This window comes from Ornithorhynchus anatinus, chromosome 15 (genome assembly GCF_004115215.2).
Source record: "Ornithorhynchus anatinus isolate Pmale09 chromosome 15, mOrnAna1.pri.v4, whole genome shotgun sequence".
Classification (NCBI taxonomy): Eukaryota; Metazoa; Chordata; class Mammalia; order Monotremata; family Ornithorhynchidae; genus Ornithorhynchus; species Ornithorhynchus anatinus.
Window position 1 is genome coordinate 17,423,839 of NC_041742.1, and position 26,087 is coordinate 17,449,925.

The window sequence follows — 26,087 nt, forward strand, 5'->3', positions numbered from 1 at the left end:
GAAACCCACCACCTCAGTAACTGCCTCGAATCCTTAAACAGAGAAGCAGCAAAGCCCAGTGGATAGATCACAAGCCTGGGAGTCAGAAGGACCCGGGCTCTAATCCCACCTCGGCCACTTGTCTGCCGATTGATTTTGGGTGAGTCGCTTCCCTTCTCCGTGCCTCTGTTAACTCATCTGTAAAATGGGGATGAAGGCTATGAGTCCTATGCAAGACAGGGACCGTGTCCAACCTGATTAGCCTATACCTACTCCACCGCTTAGTACGCTTCCCTTCTCCGTGCCTCTGTTAACTCATCTGTAAAATGGGGATGAAGGCTGTGAGTCCTATGCAAGACAGGGACCGTGTCCAACCTGATTAGCCTATACCTACTCCACCACTTAGTACGGTGCCGGGCACGTAGGAGGTGCTTAAATATCATTTAAAAAAAATAGGTGTCTACACTTAGGGGGTGATTGTTCTCGCAACTTTTTGAGCTAGGTTCTCAGCCTTGCTGATCCCTGAGGATTTTCAATCAATGTGTGCGTAGCTCTGTATTTAGTGCTTGGGAGAGAACAATATAACAGAGCTGGTAGACATGTCTCTCGCCCACAAGGCGCTTGGAGTCTAGAGGGGAGGACAGACATTCAAAAAAAAGGAAGAGCTGATTGTGTGCTTTAAAGTGGATGGTAAGGAGTTTCTGTTAAACGTGGAGATAGATCGGCAAACACTGTCAGTTCTTAACGAGTGGGTACGATATGGACTGAAGATTTTTCTTAGAAAAATGATCCGGGGAGCAGAGTGAAGGACGGGAGAGGGAGAGACAGGAGGCAGGAGGGTTAATGAGGAGACGTATAGAGCTCTTGGGATGGGATATGATAAGAGCTTGGATCAGTGGGAAGCAGTTTGGGTGGACAGGAGAGGGCTAATTCTAGAGTTGTTGTGAAGGTAAAGCCAATGGGATTTGACTGAATATGTAGGTTGAGTGCGAGAGACAAAGAGAGGATAACACCATGGTTAAGGGGCTTGAGAGACAACGAGGACGGTGGTGCCGTCTACGGTGATGGGAAAAACAGGGAGAAGACAAGACAGTGAGTCATGTTTCAGCCATGTTAAGTTGGAGATACGTGCTTAAAAAATACCATAAAAGAAAGCATCAGCAGTGCATCCGACTAGAGATGTCCTGATGGCAAGAGGAATTCCGAGACTGCAGAGAAAGAGAGAGTTCAAGGCTGGCGATGGGGATTTGGGAATCGTCTGTGAAGGGGTGATAGTTAAAGCCATAGGAGTGAATGAATTCTCCAAGGGGCTGGATATAATTGGAGGATGGGGGTTCCAGAACTGAGCCATAAAATGGTATAAGACTATACTCAAATGGTATAAAATGGTATGAGACTCCAACTGACCATAAAATGGTATAAAAATCACTGCTGGCAAACATTTGTTTTGATTTCTGTAGGAAATAAGACGATCATCCAATTTTTAAATTACATTTTTGGATCTATTATTTACACTGTTCAGTTCATACATTTAGCTAATAGCTATTATCCAAGGAAAGAGAATTTCCACAATGAAGCGTTTCCCCTTCTTTCTGCTAACGTTAACATGACGGAGAACGGTTGGAGGTGAAAATGACTGCTGTGCTGCACACCCTGGTGATTCATGACAAATGTGATATATTGGGTCTCGGGTGTACACTAACATCTTTTCTGAATACCACTTTAGATCGCTAAAATACATCTAAAGAATCCCGATATTCATGAAAAAAACACCCAATAAATGGAACAAAATGAGTAACCGCTAGGCTGACGGAAACAAACCTCTTGATTTCTCATGTGAAAAAAAACAATTGAAACTACACTGACGAAGAAAGAAAAGGAACATGAGGTTATTCGGAAAATGATATTGGGAAAAGAGGAGGAAGAAAAGGAACTTGACGGTCTGGGCTCAAGCGATCCAATGCTGAAAGAGTGGGGGTTCGGCCCAGATTGGCACTCGAATTCCGCCGCTCAGCACTTGACAGAGAGACACGAACAATAAACACAGCCTGCATTCACATGATGCCTTTCTCCGGAGAATACCGCATTTAGGAAACGCGTGATGATCACGTTGGACGTTAGGCAGCACTATTTCTTCCAAGCGCTTATCGGAGGGGAGTTATGGATGGAGGCGGGTTTGTAGCAGAAGGGGATCTATTCATAGAAATGAAAATAAAATCCTATTGTCGCATTAGGAGAAGCCTAATTTAAGGTTCAAAAAGTAACCTCTAGATCTTAAATCTACAGAGGGAGAATAATACTAAAAAAATTACAAGTATGAGGAAGAATTACGGGTAGGAGCATAGACCTATGCGCAAGTGCGGAGGGGAAAGGCAATCAGCACTTATGAACTGCGTAATGAGTGTAACCTCCTCGTGGGCAGGAATACGTTGTTTGCTTGTTTCCTTCATTCAAGGGGTACTGTATTGTGGACACTCAATAATCAATCAGTGGCACTGAGCGTTGTGTACAGAGCCCGGTACTAAGCGCTCGGCAAAGTTCAGCACCGTCAAATTGGATGATATGATGCTTGCGAACTTTGAGAAGCAGCATGGCTTAGTGGATAGAGCCCGAGCCTGAGAGTCAGGTCATGGGTTCTAATCCCGGATCCACCCTTTATCTAATAATGGTGATATTTGTTAAGCGCTTACTATGTGCAGAGCACTGTTCTAAGCATTGGGGTAGACAAAGGGGAATCAGGTTGTCCCACGTGGGGCTCACAGTCTTCATCCCAATTTTATAGATGAGGTAACTGAGGCACAGAGAAGTTAAGTGACTTGCCCACAGTCACACAGCTAACAAGTGGCCGATCCGGGATTCGAACCCATGACCTCTGACTCCAAAGCCCGTGCTCTTTCCACTGAGCCATCTGTGGTGTGACCTTGCGCAGGCCACTTCACTTCTCTGTGCCTCGGTGACCTCATCTGGAAAATGGGGACTGAGACCGTGAGCCTCAGGAGACAGGGACTGCATCCAACTTGATTAGCTTGTATTTACCCCAGGGCTCAATATAGTGACTCACACATAGTAAGGGCTTACCAAACACCATGAATTATGAATTATTATCATCACTCAAAGGTGCTTAGGTGATGCAGAGGTGCTCAAGAAGCAGTAGTGGGGGAATTATAAGGTAGCGAGATTAGAACAGTGCTTGGCACATAGCGCTTCACAAAGACCATCACGATTATTATCGTCAGGGAAGATGTCCTGGAGGAGATGTCACTTAACTGCTGCTACAAATAAATACATATCCTCACAATAAAATGAGGATTTCCCAACAGTATGATAGGATGGGCTTTTTTTTTTTTTATCATAACGGCAGGCAGGTTAGGGGACTGAAAAACTTACTCGTTGGCTAGAGAGAGCTTGGAAGTGTCTGGCACTATTGCATATATAAAACGGGTGTCCGTACCTCTGCTTGTTAACATCCATTTGCACAAGCTCCTGCAACAGCCTTAACATTTGATTAAAATTAAAAAAAGCCTTCGTTTGCTCATCTATTCTACCATATGCAAAAATAACTACAGAGCTATATATACACCCACACAGCCAAATAATTCAACTCACTGAGTTCACCCTATAGGCTTCAGCATGACAGCTGCATAATTAATCATAGGAAAGTTAACTAATAAAATCTAAAATCTTTTTAGTGTTTGGAACAGTGCTCTACACACCGAATAAGTGCTCAATAAATACCACAATTTGAAATTTCATGGTCTTATCGTCCAAAATTCACCAAAAAAAAAGGATAGCACATAAAATTTGCCCTGTCCTACATGACATTCTTTCAGCTGAGTTGATTTTGATCTGTATGATTTTCAAAGGATTTCAGATTCTGGGTCTTTGACTTCAGTTCTGATTACGATTATAGCATGTGTCATCGAAGTACACACACTATATTTATAAGGACTACTGACAAAAGATGATCATCAGACTGTATTAATCTCCCACCAATTCATGAGAGTTTATAACAATTTATTCACTCATTCCTAGATCCTAAATCATCCAAGAAGTACCAAAGACTCTGATTCTACTTTTCATATGTTACACTTTACATTTGGGAAAGGAAAAAATGTGGCAAGTTTAGAGACTCAACAGCTGCAGAGCCTAAAAAAAGTTGCAAGTTACTCTAAATTAGGCATTAATTTATGCTCGGAATGTTTCTTCCAGAACCATCTTTTTTAGATGTTAAAATTCTGAGAGAGCACATCCTGACTCAAAAAATGGAAAATCGAAAAAAGGCTGAAACCTTCCATTGGAGGAAGGTTACCTTCTAAATGTGCAGGAAAACACAGTGGGGAGATAAGGATGCAGCAACTACTTTATCCCCCAAAATCTGAGGCATCCACAGATTCGATCTACCCCAATTGAAGGTGAAGAAGCAGCATGGCTCAGTGGAAAGAGCGCGGGCTATGGAGTTAGAGGTCATGGGTTCGAATCCCAGATCGGCCACTTTTCAGCTGACTTTGGGCAAGTCGCTTAACTTCTCAGTGCCTCAGTTACCTCATCTGTAAAATGGGGATTAAGACTGTGAGCCCCAAGTGGGACAACCTGATTCCCCTGTGTCTACCCCAGCGCTGAGAACAGTGCTCGGCACATAGTAAGCGCTTAACAAATACCAACATTATTAAGAGTGAGAGACCAGTCTGAATGGTGGATTAAATCTCCTCTGTGGAAAAAAAAAAGAATAAATAAAATGTGGATTCGGCTCTCCCCAAAGAACCAAGCTCGATCTCATCACCATCCAGAAGACGTGAGTTAAAAAAAAAATACAGAACACAGATGTTTTTCACAGCCCCAGTCACACACCCAAGGACGATCACGGAGAACCCTGTATTTTATTGTCAGCCAGTCAATCATATTTACTGAGCATGTACGCCTATCAAAAAAGCGGGAATTCCTTCAATCGTATTTTTTGAGTGCTTACTGTCTGCAGAGAACCGTATTAAGCGCTTACAGGAGAAGGATACAACAGAAAACAGATGCAGTCCCTGCCCACAATGAGCTTGCAATCTTACTGTCAGTCAATTGTATTTACTGAGCGCATACTATGTTCAATAGCATTTATTGAGCGTTTTCTAGGTGCAGAGTACTGTACTAAGCGCTTGGAGTACGTACAACAATCAAGAGACACGTTCTCCACCCTACTGACAGATCTGAACATTGGACCGGAAGTGAAAAAATAAAAATGTAAGCAATGACCACAAGAAATAATAATGGTATTTGTTAAGCGCTTACTATGTGCCAGGCACTGTACTAAGCACTGCTATAATGGGGGGGGGTCAGAAATAGTTGGAGTAACAGTAGAGTGACTGCCCACCTTGAGGGCCAATTGCCACGATTCAGTTCATCCAAAGGCTTCTCCTTTTCCAGGAAAGAAGAGGCAGAGGAGGAGGAGGAGGTAGCGACGGGAAACCTCAGCCATCCAGAGCCCAAGTCCGCCACGAGGGACAGAGGCCTCTCACTCCCCCATCCTCTTCTGGAGCTCCCACTGTGAGCTCAGCCTCCAGCTGGGATGGTGAGGAGGGGGCAAACAACATGAAGCCCCCTCAACCTTCCGAAGGTTGCTAGGGCTGCAGGCGCCGCCCCCATTCCGGCCGTGCCGGAGGATCTCCGAGCGACAAGGAGCCCAAACCTCTGCTTCTCCAGCCACAATGCCCCACTCCTCTTTCTACACGTACCCTTTCGCTTGTCCCCTGTGAGAAGCGGCGTGGCTTAGTGGCAAGAGCCTGGATTTGGGAAGCAGAGGACATGGGTTCTAATCCCAGCTCCGCCACCTATCTGCTGGGTGGGCAAGCCACTTCACTTCTCTGGGCCTCAGTGATCTCTTCTGGAAAATGGGGGTTAAGACTGTGAGCCCCACGTGGGCCAACCTGATAACCTTGTATCTCCCCCAGCGTTTAGAACAGTGCTTGGCACATAATAAGCGCTTTACACGTACCATCATTATTATTACTAGTAGAACAGTGCTTGGCACATAGTAAGCGATTAACAAGTACCTTCATTATTGAGCTGTGATCTCCAGACTGTGAGTTTGTGTGGGCAAGAATGTGTCTTTTTGTTGTTCTCTTGTACTCTCCCAAGTGCTTAGTACGGTGCCTTGCACACAGTAAGCGCTCAATTAAACACGATCGAATCAATGAATAAATGAATACTATCACCAGCATCTTCTCACTGATCCTCAATTTAACTTTGAGTCTTCCGGGATGCTGGGTTTAGAAGAGAAACTCAGTCTAGAATTCTTGGGGTCACCTCTGAATCCCTAAGAGTGAGTTCTGCACTGGGATTTTAAAAAATACTTTTAAGGGTCGAATCATAAAAAATGGGAATTCTTTCAGGGATGCTCAATTGGTTTCATTTTGGCATCGTAAGAGATTTTTTAAAAAAATCTCTTTAAACTTAGCCTTTGTCATTCATTAATTCATTCATTCAATCGTCAATACAGAGCACTGTACTAAGCACTTGGGAAAGTACAATACAGCAATAAAGAGTGACTATCCCTGCCCACAACGAGCTCACGGACTGGCGGGGAGACAGACGGCAATACAAATAAGCAAACATCCATCTAAATAAATAAAATGACAGATACATACATAAGTGGTGTAGGGCGGGGAGAGCCGGGAAGAGCAAAAGGTGCAAATGAGGGCGACACAAAAGGGAGTGGGAGATGAGGAAAAGTGGGGCTTAGTCAGGGTAGGCCTCTTGGAGGAGGTGGGCCTTTGAATAAGGCTTTGGCAGATTGGAGGAGGTAGGACATGGGCCAAGGGTCCACAGCGGGACAGGTGAGAATGAGGCCCCAGTGAGAAGGTTAGCACCACAGCAGCCAAGTGTGCAGGCTGGGTTGGAGAGAAGCCTGTTGGCCCCTTTGCAAGTGACCCCAAACTACTGACCTCTGGGGTTCAAGTTCCCAGAGATTCCTGAATCTTGAGAAATAGTCCTCACTAAAATATCAGTCCCAGAGAAAAGGTTTGGGGTTTTCTGGGCAGGGTTGGGATAGCTCCTTACAGACCCATTCCTGGTTTTTTCCAAGGCTCCTGCAGAAGAAGAAACGCCTGCTCTGTCTGTGATCACCTTGAAACTCTAACCACCCTTAATTAACTTCTCAAGAACTGAAACAGTTACCACCTCTTCGTGAAGATGATTCTTTTTTGACAAGTAGGCCTCCTCAAATTTCTAGTCGGAAAAGTCAGCGATTTATATAACCTCCAACCTTTGGTAATGTTAGGAAATTCAATTTTTTGAACTGGATTAAGTTGAGAGGTCTGAAACTAGTTTGAACAAGAAAACTCCCCTGGGAAGAATACAACCCAAAACAGAAAACTCCCCTGGGAAGAAAACACAACACAGAACAAACGAATACACCTGAAACCTAGCGTTGGGGAGAGGGAGGAATGTAGGGGGATGGAGATGGATAATCAGTCAACCGTATTTGAGTGCTTACTGTGATGGAGAGCACTGTACTAAGCGCTTGGGAAAGTACGCTACCGCAAACTTGATAGATACGCTCCCTGCCCGCAACGAGCTGACAAGCAGCATGGTGTAATGGATACAGCACTGGCCTGGGAGGCAGAAGGTAATGGGTTCTAATCCCGGCTCCGCCACCTGTCTGCTGCGTGACCTTAGACAAGTCACTTCACTTCTCTGCGCCTCAGTTACCTCATCTGTAAAATGGGGATTGAGACTGTGAGCCCCATGGGGGACAGGGACTGTGTCCAACCTGAATAGGTTGTATCCACCCAGTGCACAGTACAGTGCCTGGCATATAGTAAGCGCTTAACAAGGATCAGAGGGGGAGGCAGCCATTAACAAATTACTATGTTCCTAAGTGCACTGGGGCTGAGGGAGGGGTGAATAAAGCATGCAAATCCCATTGCAAGGGTGACGCAGAAGGGAGAAGGGGAAGAGTGGAAAAATTGGAAAAGCCAACCAACTCCCGAGTCAGGCTTACAGCAAAAATTGCACCTGACGGGTGAAACGGATCCAAGCGATCGAATCCCGTGACTTGGACTGATACCCCAGGCAAACCCCAGATGCTGTACACGGTAACACAAGCTGCGTATCGAGACGGAAATTCTGGAACTTAGCAACTAAGCCCACGTGAAGAAAAACACGCCTGCTCAGATCTGGAGCCTTCTTTTTTCATTATTAGTCACATTTACAATCTTGAGTCTGAAATCATTACTAACATGCATTTTAGCCCTTCACAGTATAGCTTCAACATACGCCTTGTTATAGCTAACGTGTTTGCACCGGGCACTTATTTCTCAAGCGGCAGCTGAGGAAATGCCACATAACTTGCCTGAACAATCGGTAGCGACTACCGCAGTGAAACAACCAGTTAATTTGATTAATTTCAAGCTTGTACGGGAAACTAAGACAGCCAGGAAATACACAATACTATTCCCTTGTTGTTTTTTTTCCGATCCGGACTTTTATCAACAGGATTATGCCAGTTAGCAGGTTTAGACAAGAAGTCCTTAATCAAAAGTCTGTTGTCTATAAATATTTGTGTAGAGCTGTAACTCAAATAAATCTTTCATTGCCCCCGCCCCCTTATTTATGGCATAGGTTCCGGGCATGGTACTAAGCTGATATTAGCAGATATCAGCTAATCATGTCGGACGCAGTCCACATACCCACGTGGGGCTCACGGTCTTAATCCCTATTTTTACAAATGAGGGAACTGAGGCCCAGAGAAGTTAAGTGACTTGCCCAAGGTGACGCAGCAAACACGTGGCAGAGCTGGGATTAGAATCCACGTCCTACTGATTCCCAGGCTCACGTTCTTCTTATTCCTTTCCTTCTTCCCCTGCCGTCTCCAACCCATCTTGCATAGTGGACAGACCAGGGACCTGTGGGTCAGAAGGTCATGGGTTCTGATCCCGGCTCTGCCACTTGTCTGCTCTCTGACCTTGGGCAAGTCACTTTATTTCTCTGTGCTTCAGTGACCTCATCTGTAAAATGGGGACTGAGACTGTGAGCCCCATATGGGACAGGGATACCGTGTCCAACCCGATTTGCTGGTTTCCACCCCAGCACCCAGTAAGCACTTGGCAAATGCCACAATTATTATCTTGGACACAGCCTTTCGCTGGTATGACATTTCTCCAAAGAAGTGTCCATAATCAAAAATGACTCCCTAAGCCGACGAACCCTGTTCCAGAACCTGATGCATCAGATACTTCTCCCTTGTCTTTTATCCTACGTTCCCGCTTCAGTGCTTTATAATTCACTGAATCTCATGACCATCTTCAACAACACCCTAAGTGCCCAAACATTTAAAGCACTTGGCTGGATTCTAGGTTTAATACCTGAATAGGTTCAAATTGTAACTCGGTGCACTTACCTTGTGCCTGCATTTCAAAACAACCCCATAGGCTCCTGTAATAGAATTGAAAGATGCACATAAGTATTTAAAATCCAATTTCAAAGGTTGAAAACTGTCATTTAAATGCCAATGAGCAATAAATAACCTTCACATCGAAAAATCAAAACTATCAGGATCCTCAGCTCAGCAACAAAATATATGAAAACAGTGTTAATTATTCTCGACAAAAGGTAGCTTCAAGCACTTTAGAAATGTCTTGAGAAAAACTAAATAATTTCATTCTGACAGGGGATGGCTTTGCAAACACCCAGTTTTATAATGCAGAGACTGTGTTAAGGCTTTGGGTTTACACGTGTTCTTGGAAGAATGTTCCCTAATCCCCTATCCAAAACCTAGAGTGAAAACATGAGTGAATGGAAGAATTACATATTCAATGACCCCTGATCACTCATTTAAGTGTCCTGGGGGCTTCATGCAAATCTCAAATGGTATCTTTCGTTCATTTTTCAAAGGTCTGGCAAAGTCCTCTGCAGCATGGTGTAGTGGATAGAACACAGGCCTCGGAGTCAGGAGGCCATGGGTTCTAATCCCGGCTCCACCACTTGCCTGCTGTGTGACCTTGGGCAAGTCGCTTCAATTCTCTGGACCTCAGTTACCTCAGCTGTAAAATGAGGATTGAGCCTGTGAGCCCCATGTGGGACAGTGACTGAGTCCAACCCGATATGCTTGTATCCAACCAGCGCTTAGTACGGTGCCTGCCACATAGTAAGTGCTTAACAAATACCATTATTATTATTATTATTATTATTGTCTCCCAGGAACCGTTTGTCTGCTGGGGCACAGAGAACAGTGTGATTTGCAGGAGTCTTTTGGATTCTTGTGGGCTCCTTAACAATAACAATAGTACTAACAATAAGTGCTTAGAACAGTGTCTTGCACACAGTAAGCGCTCAATAAATACTACTGAATGAACAATGACGGTATTTGCTAACTGCTTACTGTGTGTCAAGCACTGTTCGAAGCACAAGGGTAGATACAAGCTCATCAGGTTGGACACAGTCCCTGTCCTTCATGGGGCTCACGCTCTCCTCCCCAGTTTATAGATGAGGTAACTGACGCCCAGAGAAGTGAAGTGACTGGCCCAAGGCCACACAGCAGACAAGAGGAGGAGGCGGGATGAGAACCCAGGTTCTTGGGACGCCCAGGTCTATACTCTATCCACTAGACCACGCTGCTTTTCTAAGAGCTTGGAAGAAGCCGGCCTGGGTGCTGGCCTGCAGACGACTTCATCCGTGGGTAGGCCTGCTTAGCAATTAATTGCAGAACTGAGTGGACGCAGGGCTGGAGACAGGCTGGGACAGCCCTCCCTAGGTAGAGATAAACACACAGCTGAGGTGGAGGGCAGCCCAGGCTTTGCCCAGAAGCCGCCTCCCGGAAAAGCTGTAGGGGGCTGGAAGAGACCACCTTTCATGCCTGCCCAGGCGGGCCCTACTCAAATGACTCTGCTCCTACATGTTGGTCAGGATTGTGGGAATCCTGAGAGGGGAGGGAGAGAACTTCTGCCCCTTCCTCGCCTAGGTGGAGAATACTATTCTTTCGGGAATTCAACGGCACCGGAACTGACCCCCGAGGAGGTCGATCCACCCAAACAAGGCGCTTTCACCGCCAGGTCTAACCCACTTCACCGGTTCAAGAGGAAAAAATAAAAAAATCTCCAGAGGAGGAGGACAGAGATTCCACGGAAAAGAATTTGGTTACAGACCTTTAATTTGAGGGTATCAGGATTTGGACATCCTAGTGATAAAAAATTACACTTCTCCCCTCGCATATCTGACCTGAAAGGGTTGGGCACTTTTTCTACTCAAAATAGTTGGGAGAAAAGACACTTTTCCCACTCGAAAAAGAGAAACAATTTTTGGTCCATTTTATATCAGGGGAGAGAGGTAAAATTTTTTCTGTCCAATTAAGATTTAAATTTTTAAATCACATCTGTGATCTTGCCCACGATGCTTCCAAACCGATTAAACATTCAACGGAGCCTCTTCCTGCTTCCCCAAGAAAGAAGCAGCATATTTAGCATCCTTGGAAATCTGGTTAATTCAAGAAAACCAACTTACCTTCACCTACAACCCCAAGGATCTCAAATTTATTCATCACATTACCAATGTTAGGAATCTTCATGAAGACAAACTCCTCTTGTGTTGAGAGCCGTAGAACATGGCAGAGATGAGGGTTTCCCGAGAAAACTAGGCAGGAGGCAGGGGAGCAGGAAAGTTGTTGGAAGAAAGAAATCCACGTTGGTTGATAGAAATCCTCACGTACTTGTCATAATTTTGAAGCATAAAAAGGCTCCCTGGAAAGACACAAAGAGCACAATTAAGAGCGGCAGATCTTAAATCACAGTGTGCTTGATTAAAAACAACTCGTTCCAAAATAAGATGGTGGCTTGCCTCGTGATGTCGGCGGTAAATCAGGAAGCAGAATATGAAACTGTTTCGGGAATTCACACTCAGATTGTGAAGCAAGGATGAACCAGGCCTAGCCACAGGTCACGAATGATACAAATTTAGCCACACTGTCCATTTTTGGAAGATGTGATGGCAGATTCTCCCAATCAGCTCGCCTCTGGATTGTAAGCTCGCCTCTGGACTGTAAGCTACTTGTGGGCAGGGAATGTGTCTACCAACTCTTATATCGGCAGAGAATGTGTCTACCAACTCTTATATCGTACTCTCCCTTAGTACGGTGTTCTGCACATGGTAAGCACTGAGGGAATACGATCCATTGACGTGGCTGTAGCGGGTAAGGGGAAAAATGATCGCCCGCTCCGACCTGCCTCCTGTCAACCCGGAGAGATGGAGAAAAGCCGCCACAGCCGCCACCATTTCCACTAAAAACCTCCGGAAGGCTGAGGTGGCTTCTGATTTGGTGGTCACCGTGGCTACCATTATGACTGTGGACTCTCGATCACCTGACCATCTGCTCCACTAGCCAGATCACCCAAATAACTGATCTTTGTTTTTGTCTTCAGCATCATCGATGGTGTTTAGAGTGCTTAGGTGCAGAGCACTGTACTAAGCGCTTGGGCGAGTCCAATACAACCGAGTTGGCAGACGCGGACTCTACCCACGATGAAACACGTTGTGTTTGTGTTTTGTCTCTTCTCTCCTTATGTATTTACTGCTGGTCCCCTCTCCCCTTTTTTATCGGTAGACTGTCAACTCCCAAGGTAGCTAATTCCCTCCTGTATATTCCTTCCCAGAGCTTAGTACAGCACTCTGCACCCAGGAAGTGCTTTATAAAGAACACATTTACTATTAGTCCACTCAGGCCTAGCTTTCTCTGCCCCCTATTCTCTTGTCAGCACCATTTTTTATGGTATCTGATAAGTGCTTACTATATGCCAGGCACTGTACTAAGCACTGTGGCTGATACACGCCAATCGGGTTGGACCCAGTCCTTGATCCCCAGAGGGCTCACAGTCTCGATCCCATTTTACAGCTGAGGGAACTGAAGCACAGAGAAGTGAAGTGACTTGTCTAAGGCCACGCAGCAGACAAGATGCTCTTCCTCTGGCTGATCCGGTACCTTTTAGGCCCCTTGGATGGCTTCCAGGGCAATGATCGCGGGAATTCTGCTCAGCCGGTAGTAGCACGATTGAAAGAAGCCATCACTGAGAGAAAGGGGGTACGGCGAATGCTATTTCCCTTTGCTTTACCTGCTCCAGCCTCAGCTTGCCACTCCAAAGCCAACATTTACCTTCGTAAATATCTGTTTCTGAGACGTTTAAGAGTGGATTCCTCTATCCAACACTCCTTCCCTCCACTTCTACCTTCCTCCTCCCCTCTGGATCTCCCTAGTCTACCTCTGTTTCCTACCTTCTTGCACCCAACTGAAGGTTCAACGCCGCACCAAAGTTCCAGCCTCTTTTGAGTGCCAAAAAAATGTCCGTAAGGCTAACGACATGAGCCTCACTCTATTTCATTAAGGGCGCCTGCTGCAACAACTAAACCTCTAATATCTGGAGCTCAGAGGGAAAATGGGTTTAGAAGAGGAAAAATATGGTGATTACATAAACGGGCAGGTGCCAAAGGAAGAAATTTCAGCATCCCATCTCCATCTTGCGGAAATCATGGCCGAACTAAACAATATTCGGCAAGATCCCTTTCAGCGCTACTGCAACAAAATCAACGAAATAGATAAAACGCTGGGTTGGAACAGCGTGACAAAAAACAAATGGCAAAAATCATTTTAACCTGCACTTGCTGCTTCCATCTCGGAGCCCTAGGAAAGAGACTACACTTTGAGAAGAACTCCGCAGGTGGTTAGGAAACTAAGGCATTAAACGCGCACGTAGCTGGTGGATCGATGGCCAGGCTCTGCTGGATCCTGCACGATCAAAACGGCCAAGTCTCATCATTATATCATTGTGGTCGGGAACTCGGTTGACGGTACGGTAAAATGAGGAAAAATGGAAAAATGAGGAGGAAAAAGGAGAGGATCTCGGAAGAGCGTTTGACGCGGCAAGGCGGGCTCAAGTCTCAAGAGAACAAGAAAGTACAACGGATTCTTAAGTGGTCGCGGCTTCCAGGGCTATAAACAAAAACTGATATTTGAAATTGCAGATAGTTTGGGCTAGTGCTTCATCTCCTAGGCACCCCCGCCCACCCCGCCCATATCAAGCACTTAAGAAAATCTTCTAAAACAAATACCATCACACCACCTTCCTTGAGATCTTGGAGCTTGAACTCCAAAAGACTTACTGGTACATGTATCTCAACAGCAAATTCACTTTTTCTTTACCCAAAGTAAGAGTAGGTTTCCACTTGTGTTCCACGTAGCTAAAATACATTTTGGAGGGTTATTCAGGTTCATTCATTCAATCTTATTTATTGATCGCTTACCGTGTGCAGGGCACTGTACTGAATGATTTGAAAGATGACCCTGGAGTCCCATAAACCCCAAAGAAGAATCCCCACCCCTCGGCGGTGGCTTAGCCCCGGGTGGCTTCACGGAACGAAGGCTGGCAAACTCTGGGCCCGAGAGCCACGAAGCAAAACGATTATTTTAATCGATCCGGCGAGCAGGGGATCTGAGCAGCCGTTCCCGGGGATGGGAATGACCATGGTGAGCAGGAGACAATTAGGGTGAGAGGTGCAATAAGGACAGGGTAATTACACACATGGATAAGGGTTGGGGGGCAGAACTGATGGAAGGGGAAAAGGGCAATGCTAGGGTGGCTGACCACATCCGATGGGCTTGGTCTGGAAGCAAAGCCTGCCACGCTGCTAGAGAACCTACTGTTCCGACCACCCAGCCTAAGTGACGTTCCAGATTTATGGTAGTCTCTGACGTTCCATTTTAGCTCCATTTTTAAATGGCAACTGGCAGGAACTCTCTCAAGAGCTTAGTACAATGCTCAGCACACAGTAAGTGCTCAATAAATATGACTGATGTAGAAATCCTAAAGGAGGAATTGGCCCAATCCACTTATACCTCAAAGGCCAAACTGCATAGGATACATATTGCTTCAAGACACATTTGCCTTAGTCAATCGGTGGTATTTACTGAGCACTTACTGTGGGCAGAGCACTATACTAAGCACTTTGGAGAGTACAGTAAAGAGTTGGGAGACAACTTCCCTGCCCACAATGAGTTTACAATCTAGAGGGGAAGAGAGACATTAATATTCACTCATTCATTCATTCAATAGTATTTATTGAGTGCTTACTATGTGCAGAGCACTGTACTAAGCGCTTGGGATGAACAAGTCGGCAACAGATAGGGACAGTCCCTGCCGTTTGATGGGCTTACAGTCTAATCGGGGGAGATGGACAGACAAGAACGATGGCAATAAATAGAGTCAAGGGGAAGAACATCTCGTAAAAACAATGGCAACTAAATAGAATCGAGGCGATGTACAATTCATTAACAAAATAAATAGGGTAATGGAAATATATATAGTTGAGCGGACGAGTACAGTGCTGTGGGGATGGAAAGAGAGAGGTGGAGGAGCAGGGGGAAAAGGGCAAAAAGAGGGTTTAGCTGCAGAGAGGTGAAGGGGGGCTGGCAGAGGGAGTAGAGGGAGAAGAGGAGCTCAGTCTGGGAAGGCCTCTTGGAGGAGGTGAGTTTTAAGTAGGGTTTTGAAGAGGGGAAGAGAATCAGTTTGGCGGAGGTGAGGAGGGAGGACGTGGCCCGGGGGTCGACGGCGGGATAGGCGAGACCGGGGGACGGTGAGGAGGTTGGCGGCGGAGGAGGGGAGCGTGCGGGGTGGGTGGTAGAAAGAGAGAAGGGAGGAGAGGTAGGAAGGGGCAAGGTGATGTAGAGCCTCGAAGCCTAGAGTGAGGAGTTTTTGTTTGGAGCGGAGGTTGATAGGCAACCACTGGAGTTGTTTAAGAAGGGGAGTGACAGGCCCAGATCGTTTCTGCAGGAAGATGAGCCGGGCAGCGGAGTGAACCAAACCTGTCCCGTTTCTCTAGGGACCGGGTGTAGTGAACACAAATCTTCTTTGAAGATGATTCATGCTAAAAGAAGCACCATGCGAATGAATCCATGCGTGAATGTGTGTGCACATTATATGTAACCAATTTTCATTTGAAGCTATGGGGAGCCTTGTTTAAATAATAATAATAGCTCATTGTGGGCAAGGAACATGTTTATCAACTGTTATTCTGTACTCTCCCTTAGTACAGTGTTCTGCACAGAGTAAACACTCAATAAATACCACGGATTGATTAGAAAACAACCCATTGACTAGAAAACAACCCAACTAGAGCTGTTTGTCTGCTGAATGGCGCCACTCCCTTAGAAAATGCTGTGGTGTTGGCAGAAAAGGAATGCTCAAAGAAAGGGGATTTCATCAGGAGCGTTTATCTAGCACTTTTGAAGCCTAAACAGCAAGTGTTATCATCAAAGCAGTATTTGTTGTGGAAATACCCAAGCAATTTAGAGTATGTGATCAACATTTCTCCATTACAAAGGCTCTGGATGCCGGCCTTGATCCTATCACTTTGTTTTTAAGCAAGTAAGAAAGCCACAAAGGTAATGCGGAGCTATCTTCAAAGACTTCATGACAGATAGACAACATGCAGTTTCCAAAAGGCTTTGAGGCTAAATTGCTTCGGATCCCTTACTGCAGCTGCAGCCCACGAATATTAGGATCCTGGAAATGAGGAGGAGAAAATACCTGACTCTTCAAGGGTGGAGCTGGGCTGGAGCACTTCCATTTAACCCCAAATACTTGAATATGAGACACCAAATCTCTATTTCAAAGAGGAGGAAACACCTGATGGTGCAGTTGGACTCGTTCTTTTTATCTGGGGAAGTCAGAGGTCATGGATTCGAATCCCTGATCTGCCACTTGTCAGCTGACTGTGGGCAAGTCACTTAACTTCTCTGGGCCTCAGTGACCTCATTTGTAAAATGGGGATGAAGACTGTGAGCCTCACGTGGGACAACCTGATTACCCTGTATCTACCCCAGAGCTTAGAACAGAGCTCTGCACATAGTAAGCGTTAGACAAATACCAACATCATCATTATTCTTATTATTACTACGAGCTAATCAAACCGGACGCAGTCCATGTCCTACATGGGGCTCACCGTCTTCCCTTTATGACAGATGAGGTAACTGCAGCATAGAGGAATGAAATGACTTGCCCAAGGTCTCAAAGCAGACGAGTGGCAGAGACCAGATGAGAACCCAAGCCCTTCGACTCCTGGGCCCGTGTTTTAACCACTACGTCTCAATGCTTTCCTTGGAGTTTCAAAGAGGATGAGAAATAGGACCCACAAAAGGAGAGTGAAAAGGAGGTGGTCTGCACAAGGGACCGTTCGAGCAATAGCTCGAGAATGGAAGGAAGAAATGAAGGGCAGAAGGGTTTGCAGAGGAGGGGCACTAATTGAGAACTGAACTAAGGTCGAACGGGTATATTGATGAGATCCACGTCGGAGATCGGCCTTCAATTTCTATTGATTGTGCTTTCCTCGACTTTGCTTTCCCTTGTGACCACTGAAGTGGAAAAAAAAGGAAGAAGAGCAAAATGCTGGTATATCATGGGGTACTTGTTCAATGGCCTGATACTTTAAGTAGAGAAGAAGACAAAGATTGCCCTTGTAGTAAGTTGGCAATAAATTCAAAAACGCAGAATCCATTTTCAAGTAGTTTACCAGTTCATTAAGTACACACATTAATTTCTTCCTATTACTAAAATTACACCAAGTCAACTAATTAAATTGTGGCCAACACGGGAAGGGAGAAGGGGCTCTGATGAGTGTTTACTGAGTGTTTCACAGGTTGGAGCTAATCATCTCTTAATAGAGGATACAAATTTCAAGAAGAATCGGACCTTAAAATGTACTCTTCTTCCCCAGTGTTTCATACCAAATCTTTTTCAGATCTTGCTCCTCTGATGTTGTCCAGGAACTTTAATGAATGCCCAAGGTAATCCAGCAGCAAGAAGCAATTCCCTGACTCATTTGGAATTATATAAGATTCCCATCGGGTCTGTGAACAACCAAATCCGTTTCCCTTTTTTAAATGGCAAAACGGGTTCATCCTTAAAGGCCCTGCCCTTTCGGACCACTGTCTTTCAGAACTATGCTGGCCCACTTTTTATGATATTGGAAGCCATTTTAATTGTTTGCCAGTTGGCTCATTCGCTCGAGCCCCCAGAATACTGTTTTTCAAGGAAAAGCATTCTCTGCAGTTTTCTCCAATTCAATCTCTGACATGGAATATTCAGGACCATAAATTAAAAGTCTACATAAAGGTGCTCAGAAATCTAACTGAAATCAGGGATGCATTGACTCCGGAAAATTTCTACTTGAAGGTGTGTGCGCTCACAATTTCCACATCTCCAGAGCCTGAGTGCATTGTACAAACAGGCCCATGAGCCAACTTCTGTACATAAAATGACTTTAATTTATTGAAGTACTCATAATGAATAAGGATGGTGTCATCTAACCCCATTGAGAAGTCCCGTTTGGTCCCTGACAGAAAAATAAATGAGCACCCTTGCTTCACAAAGCTCATCCTGTGTTTCATCAGATGTCTAGACTTCTGTGAATTCCCAAGATCGCTTGATAGTATAAGGAAATTTATTTTGTCCTAGACCATTAATGCTTTTATTAAAGGAGCAAGATTTAGTTTCTTTCTGACAACTTATTAAAAAAACAAAACCAAACCAACAAAGAAGGCAATAAATGAAACATGATAAAAGATGATAGGAACATTATCCATGACATCTGGATATGTGGAGAGAGAGTTTTTTTTCCCTTTTGTGTAAAAATGAAAATGCAGATTAAAATACTACTAATTACAGTTTTTATTAAGCACTTAAATGCCACGCACTAGGCTACCTGCTGGCGCAAATACAAAATAATTAGACACACTTCCTCCCGCCCTCACCCGCAGAGAGCACAGGCTGAGAAGTAGAGAGGGCAGGCATCTTAACCCCATTTTTCAGATGAGGAAACTGAGGCAAGCAGATGTTAGGCAACTTGCCAAAGATAACCCAGTACATTAGTGGTAAAACTGGAATTAGAACCTGGGTCCCCTGACTAGGGAATGGGTCTTGTTATACTGTTGTACTGAAACTCTCCCAAGCAGTCAGTACAGTGCTCTGCGCACAGTAAGCGCTTAATGAATATGACTGAATGAGTGACTGATCATCCATTGTTCTTTCCCCTAGGCTACGCGGCCTAGTCGTACCGTTTCTCTGATACTTACAGAGGCCACGAAAATTTTATGGAATTACAAATAACTGGTTCACTCTTACGACTTAAACATCTACAAGCTGGCTTCAACAACCACTCCCCTCTCAGCTCCAACAATTTCTGCCTCAGACATTGTCCATACTCTTAATCTTACTAGGATAAACCCAGAGTCACCTTTTGCCTGGTTGGGGTCATTTTCAGACTGCAATTCAACCAAATGGTTTAAGAATGGATGTGCAGCCTGATTATTGAAAAATGTGTCAAAATGTGCACTCCTGGAAAGGTGTCATAATTAAAACACTGCTTCCATTAAAGGTGCGATGTCAACGTTCTCCAAATAAGCCTCATTTTACAATCCCAGCCTAGAAGAAACAAGTTCCTTACAAGTATAGATATGGATAATCTGGAGTTGCTTCACCCAGGTGCCTAAAAAGATTCAGAAATTGAAAGAAATCTCCGTGCGTCCTTATCCATTTCTTTAAATAAAAGATTTCTAAAATGATCGGCTGTTTAATAGAGCATTGGCATAATGAGAGATTAAAATGAAGAGCGAGCCCCACGAAATGTATGAACGGCTAGAAAGAGATAAAATGCATTTACTGAAGCCTTGCAAATAAAACTCTGAACTTGTCCAACCCATTGATAATTCCAAGCCCTTCCCATGAAATGATCTTATTATAAGGCTCCAAAGGGGCACCATACACCTATGTACAGAGCACTGTACTGAGCGCTTGGAAGAGTACAATACGACAGAACTAGCAGAAGACAGATGTTTCTTCAGATGCCGGAGGAGCAGAGTGGTCTAGTGGAAAGACCATTAGCCTGGGAGTCAGAAGGATCTAGGTTAGAAACAGTGCTTGGCACATAGTAAGCACTTAACAAATACCATCATAATTATCCCAGCTCTGTGTTACCTTGAGCAAGTCACTTCACTTTTCTGTCCCTCAGTTCCCTCATCTGAAAAATAGGGATTAAGACTGTGAGCCCTATGTGGGACAGGGACTGGTTCCAACCTGAGTAGCTTTTATCAGCCCCAGCACATAGTACAGTGCCTGGCGCATAGTAAACGCTTAACAAATACCAAAAAAAAAAAAAGGTGTGGTCTGCTTGAACTCAAGGCTAGGCTGGGAACTCAGACCCTGGCCACATTCACTCATTCATTTAATGGTATTGATTGAGCTCTGACTGTGTGCCAAGCACTGTACTAAGCACTGAGGACACCAGGCGAGCTCCAAAGGCTAAAAAGTAATGATGCTCCAGCAAACTAGCGCTTACCGGGGGGGGAACTGCCGCATCCCCCTGCTCTCCCCTAAACTCTGAGAGCATCAGAGGTGGGGAGTAGCATAGCCTAGTGGCTAGACAATGGATCTGGGAGTCAGAAGGTCATGGGTTCTCATCCCGGCTCTGCCACTTACCTGCTCCGTGACATTGGGCAAGTCACTGCACTTCTCTGGGCCTTAGCTACCTCATCTGTAAAACAGAGATGAAGACCGGGAGCCCCGTGTGGGACAGGGACTGTGTCCATCCTGATTTGCTCGTATCCACCCCAGTGCTTAGTATAGTGCCTGGCACAAAGTAAGTGCTTAAGAAATACCATCATCATTATTATTATTATTATTATCAGACCCTGGGTCCCTCTGAGAAGGTATGGCACCATCGGGAGCTGTGTGGGAGAAAGAAAAAGACCAGATGTGTCCAGGCATCCGGTCAGACGGCATTCACTCTATCACCTCAACTCCCTCAAGGCCTCAGACATGCCCGGATAATGTCAGCAGCGGACACGCCCATACTTTGACACGTCACGTACCAATGGTTTGCACTACCGTGGCACTATGGCCTAGTGTCAAGAGCATGGGCTTGGGAGTCAGAGGACATGGATTCTAATCCCTGCTCCGCCCCTCGTCCGCTGGATGATCTCGGGCAAGTCACTTCACTTCTCAGGGCCTCGGTTCCCTCCTCTGGAAAACGGGGATTCAGAGTGTGAGTCCAATAGGAGACAGGAACTGCGTCCAGCTTGATTAACCTGAATCTCTGCCAGTGCTTAGAATAGTGTCTGGAACATAGTAAGTGCTTAACAAGTACCAGAAAAAGAATAATTATTATAATAATAGCTAAAGAGACCTATTCCCTATGTACACAATTCAGCTACTGGACATTTTCCCTTACTAAGGTGACTGATCATTGTTTCTCTTCCTGAAAATCCACGAGAAAATATGGTTGTGTTTCCTTCTATTTATTTATACTGATGCCTATTAACTTGTTTTGATGGAGAAGCAGTGTGGCTCAGTGGAAAGAGCCCGGGCTTGGGAGCAAGAGGTCATGGGTTCGAATCCCGACTCTGCCACTTGTCAGCTGTGTGACTGTGGGCAAGTCGCTTCACTTCTCTGTGCCTCAGTTACCTCATCTGTAAAATGGGGATGAAGACTGTGAGCCCCACGTGGGACAACCTGATTCCCCTGTGTTTACCCCAGTGCTTAGAACAGTGCTCTGCACATAGTAAGCGCTTAACAAATACCAACATTATTATATCTGTCTCCCCCTTCTAGACTGTAAGCCCGCTGTAGGCAGGGATTGTCTCTCTTTATTGCTGAATTGTACTTTCCAAGCATTTAGTACAGTGCTTTGCACATGGTAAGCACTCAATAAATACTACTGAATGAACTGAATGAATGACTGAATTTTTAAAATGGATTGTTTTTTGCCATTGCTGGCCCTCATCTGCACAGATTGCCATCGTCCGTGTACCTCACATTTTGGCCTCCCCGGCACCTCCAAATGCACCCCAACTGTCAGAACTGAGGCTTGTCCCACAGTTTCAACAGAAGATCATCACAGAAAGTGGCTTTGTGCTAGACTACTGTGTCAGCCTTCTCTCTTATCTCCCTTCCTCCTCTCTCGCCCCACTCCGGTCTATTCTTCACTCCGCTGCCCGGCTCATCTTTCTGCAAAAATGCTCTGGGCATGTCACTCCCCTTCTTAAACACCTCCAGTGGTTGCCTATCAGCCTCCGCTCCAAACAAAAACTCCTCCCTCTAGGCTTTGAAGCTCTCCATCACCTTGCCCCTTCCTACCTCTCCTCCCTTCTCTCTTTCTACCGCCCACCCCGCACGCTCCGCTCCTCCGTCGCCCACCTCCTCGCCGTCCCTCGGTCTCGCCTATCCCACCGTTGACCCCTGGGCCACGTCCGGAACGCCCTCCCTCCTCACCTCCACCAAACTGATTCTCTTCCCCTCTTCAAAACCCTACTTAAAACTCACTTCCTCCAAGACGCCTGCTCAGACTGAGCTCCCCTTCTCCCTCTACTCCCTCTACTGCACCCCCTTCACCTCTCCGCAGCTAAACCCTCTTTTCCCCCCATCTCCCTCTGCTCCTCCCCCTCTCCCTTCCCATCACCTCAGCACTGTACTTGTCCACTCAACTGTATATATTTTCATTACCCTATTTATTTTGTTAATGAAATGTACATCGCCTCAATTCTATTTAGTCGCCATTGTTTTTACGAGATGTTCTTTCCCTTAACTCTATTTATCGCCACTGTTCTCGTCTGTCCGTCTCCCCCAATTAGACCGTAAGCCCGTCAAAGGGCAGGGACCGTCTCTATCTGTTGCCGACTTGTTCATTCCAAGCGCTTAGTACAGTGCTCTGCACATAGTAAGCGCTCAATAAATACTATTGAATGAATGAATGCATTACTTTTCACTCATTCTAATTCTCTTGCTCATCCACTATCTATAAATTATTTATAGTAATGTTGGTCTCCCCCTCTAGACTGCAAGCTTGTTGTGGTCAGGGAACATGTCTGCCAACTCTGTTGTATACTGGACTCTCCAAAGCGCTTCCTACAGTGCTCTGCACCCAGTAAGTGCTCAATAAATACCATCCATCGATTCGCTACATTATGTGATTTAAGAAATTCCTGGGTATTTGAGATCTTTGGAGGTACTTAAGGAGTTGGTCTGAAGTTATTAAAAAAATATATTTTATGGAACTTTAAAGCTTTTACCCATTCCACTAATAGAATGAATGACTGACCCTTGAAAAATCACAAGGATCCTAGGTGTGAGAGAAGTTGCGCAAGGCTATTATATCTTCAACAAAATACTGACGATGAGATTAAGACTTTAAGTCCTGTCATGTTCATTTCCAGAAGGGGCATTTTGCAAAAAGGCTGGGAATTATGGGGAGAGCTGCTGAAAAAGTGGGTTGGATAGTTAAAAAAAAAAATCTGTAAAGCTGACTTAAGAAATCATCCCAACTATTCTTCCTTCAATCAAAATGAAATTGCCATTGAATTATCTTAACATTTCTAAGAAAGGTTACTATATACATCGCATTAGTTCGGTAGCGCACAATATAAAATTGGAGCAGGTACTTGAAAGATTATCTCATTTTTCATGGCAGAAAAATAACCTCAGAATCTTCTGCAATAGCTGGCTTTTCTATTTGCATCCATTTCTTCACAAACTTAGAAACTGTTAGAGTGCAGAGCAACTCCATCTGTCTACTCATATGCTACTTTTTAATAGGCAATGGTATTCATAGCAGGTTGCATGATATGATGTATTGGAAGCTAAAGTAATTTTCCATTGCAGGGTGTTTATCAGCCTGCAGTAATTCTGGTAGTATTTTAAAAGCTTCAACACACCTTCTGCTGAATGCTATGAGTCACAACTTTAATGACAGTGTGCAATTTTCTGAAGCTCTGCAGGTCATGTGAGAAATGTCATTTGCATAAATACCTAGATTTGGAGAAACCATTTTCCCTATCCGTTGTTAATACTCAATAACAATCCATAGTAAAAAAAATAAGATTATACCCCCTGACAGATGCCGTAAACGTTTCAAAAACAGTGGAATAATTGAACTTTGGGTCCTCGCTCTCCAGAACTATGGCCGAGATTGAGTTCCTTCTTCCATATTTGTTAACTTGAGCTTTTAACCCTTTTTCCCCACTCCTGACAAGAAAAATAATAATGAACTTTGAACGCAAGTGAGCTTCAGTAACTATCTGGATTAATCCCCATATTCCCACGCAGAGTCTGAATAGTTCTAAATTGGTCACATTTTCTGATAACATGAGTCCGTGGAGGATGTCAGTTGAACTGCTTGCAATCAAAGCTCACCGTGTGAGTCTATCAAAATAATCGCCTGTAGAGAAACGCTATTTGCCATCCTCCTTTTAACGGGAAAAGAATCAATTCTTCCAAAAGAGGCCTGGAACTGCCATTTCATTATTCCCATTCCATTCCAAGTTACCCACAATCTAGCACAATCTACCCAGTTAACAGGCCTCCGCATTCTGCTAATCTTCCTCTCCCCTGTGGCCAACATAAATCTCTTTCATTGGCTGGTACTGAACCAGTCGTGGTTTTGGCTTGGGTGAAAAAAAATCTGTTCCTTTCAATTCTGCAACTGTTCCCCCAAGGAGTCATGAGCCACAACCTAAGAGTGAGAAACAGAATGTACTAATTCACATTTGGGATGAGAATAACAAGAGAGTCCTTAATCCCTTGGAAAGTTCTAGTCTCCCTTTGGCCACCTAATCAGTATTGTGCACAAATCATTTTGGGGTAAAAATGAAGAACACGTTTACATCACACACTAAAAACATTGTCATTTACGACAACGACGCGGCATTTAAAAAGAATTTCCACAGTTACAGATTCAACACTGTCATCCCATAATTGACAACTTCAGCTATACAATTCAGTTGAAATAAATCTGCGGTTAACCCTTATCAAGCCTTTTACTAACAGATTGGTGAGATTTCCAAAGTGCTGCTGCTTCTCCACACATTCTTGTCAAATTCCACAGCTCCTGCACACAGCCACTTAAATCACAAGGACAGGACGATCAAATCGCATCTATAATTAGAACAGCCCAGAAACACTTCAAGAGAACTGGATTTTGGAAAGAGGGGAGTACGCTTGGTATATCAGGAGACTCTGAATTATGAGAAGAAGCATGAAACAAAATATAAGGTAAGAGGAGACAAAGACTATTGTTAGCATCAAGGGAGGCCTGTCACCATGGAGTTCAGAGAATAAGATAAAAAATAGGGGCAGACAGGGATAAGTAAAATCTTTCCCAGATAGACACATCTGGATTTTATTCAAGGGAATCGATTTTGAAGCTAAGTGCTTTAATGCCACATCTTCAAGGAGACGGGCAGGACTCCAATTTAATAGATTCTTCAATTTGGCACTATTTTTGCAGCACAAGAACTACGAAAAAGAAAATGGTCATGTAGATGGCGTGCACGGAGATGAAATGAATTGTTATAAAAGAGGATTCCGCAGTCAATTCCAGAGAATTATCAATGGCTAAGCCCCATTCTTATTGGGACGCTCAATCGTGCAGGGGGAAAATGATCCGCTAGGATATCTAGTCTGTAAGCTCATTATCGGCAGGGAACCTTTCTGCTAATTCTGTTGTACTGTGGTATTGAACCCTCCCGAGTGCTCAGGACAGTGATCTGCACACAGTAAGCACTCAATATCACTGACTGAGCAAGTGAAAGAAAAAGACCAATGGGCAGACAAATTAACTCCATTCTGGACTAAAGGAATGTTCAGCCCTTCCCATTAAATCCTTACCCAATCAAATCATCCACCTTGTAACAACAAATCAAAAAGGAAGATTTTGCTGCACGGAAACAAGACATAAGGGAGATGGGGCGGGGGGGGGAAACGAGTGAGGAGAAAGGGAGTCAAAGCATCAGTTTGCATTTATTCTTCTGGCTGTTGGTTGATTCACATTTAACTGACAGAGATCTTAAAGTTCCCTTGGGGAAGGTTCTTAAGGACTTGGAAATCCTCAAAATAAGAGGCACTATAGAAAAAAAGTCCTCTTTTGCTCACTGGATGGACAGTGACCATTAAAAAAAATCATACCCTATGATGCATGCAACATCACAAACATTACTCTAGCAGGCAGCATAGTGTGATGATGTCATACTAAGGCCACTTTGCTAAAATCTACCCAATTCTGACCATATTCAGCCTTCACCAGAGTTCTTGAAAGAT

At 44.6% G+C, this 26,087-nt stretch overlaps 1 protein-coding gene across 4 annotated transcripts in view; it reads right to left on the bottom strand.

Moving 5' to 3' along the window:
- CDKL5 (cyclin dependent kinase like 5) overlaps positions 1–26,087 on the bottom strand; it is a 148,158-nt gene that overhangs the window by 80,965 nt on the left and 41,106 nt on the right. For 3 of the 4 annotated variants that reach the window (XM_007670353.3, XM_029079690.2, XM_029079691.2), the window contains exons 2-3: positions 11,464–11,699; positions 9,365–9,399 (exon numbers count right to left, since the gene is read on the bottom strand). In XM_007670353.3, the coding sequence (XP_007668543.1) occupies positions 9,365–9,399; positions 11,464–11,527 (99 nt within the window). In that variant the 5' untranslated portion in view covers positions 11,528–11,699. The remainder of the gene's footprint in view (positions 1–9,364; positions 9,400–11,463; positions 11,700–26,087) is intronic. The other variant, XM_029079692.2, reaches the window with a different exon arrangement.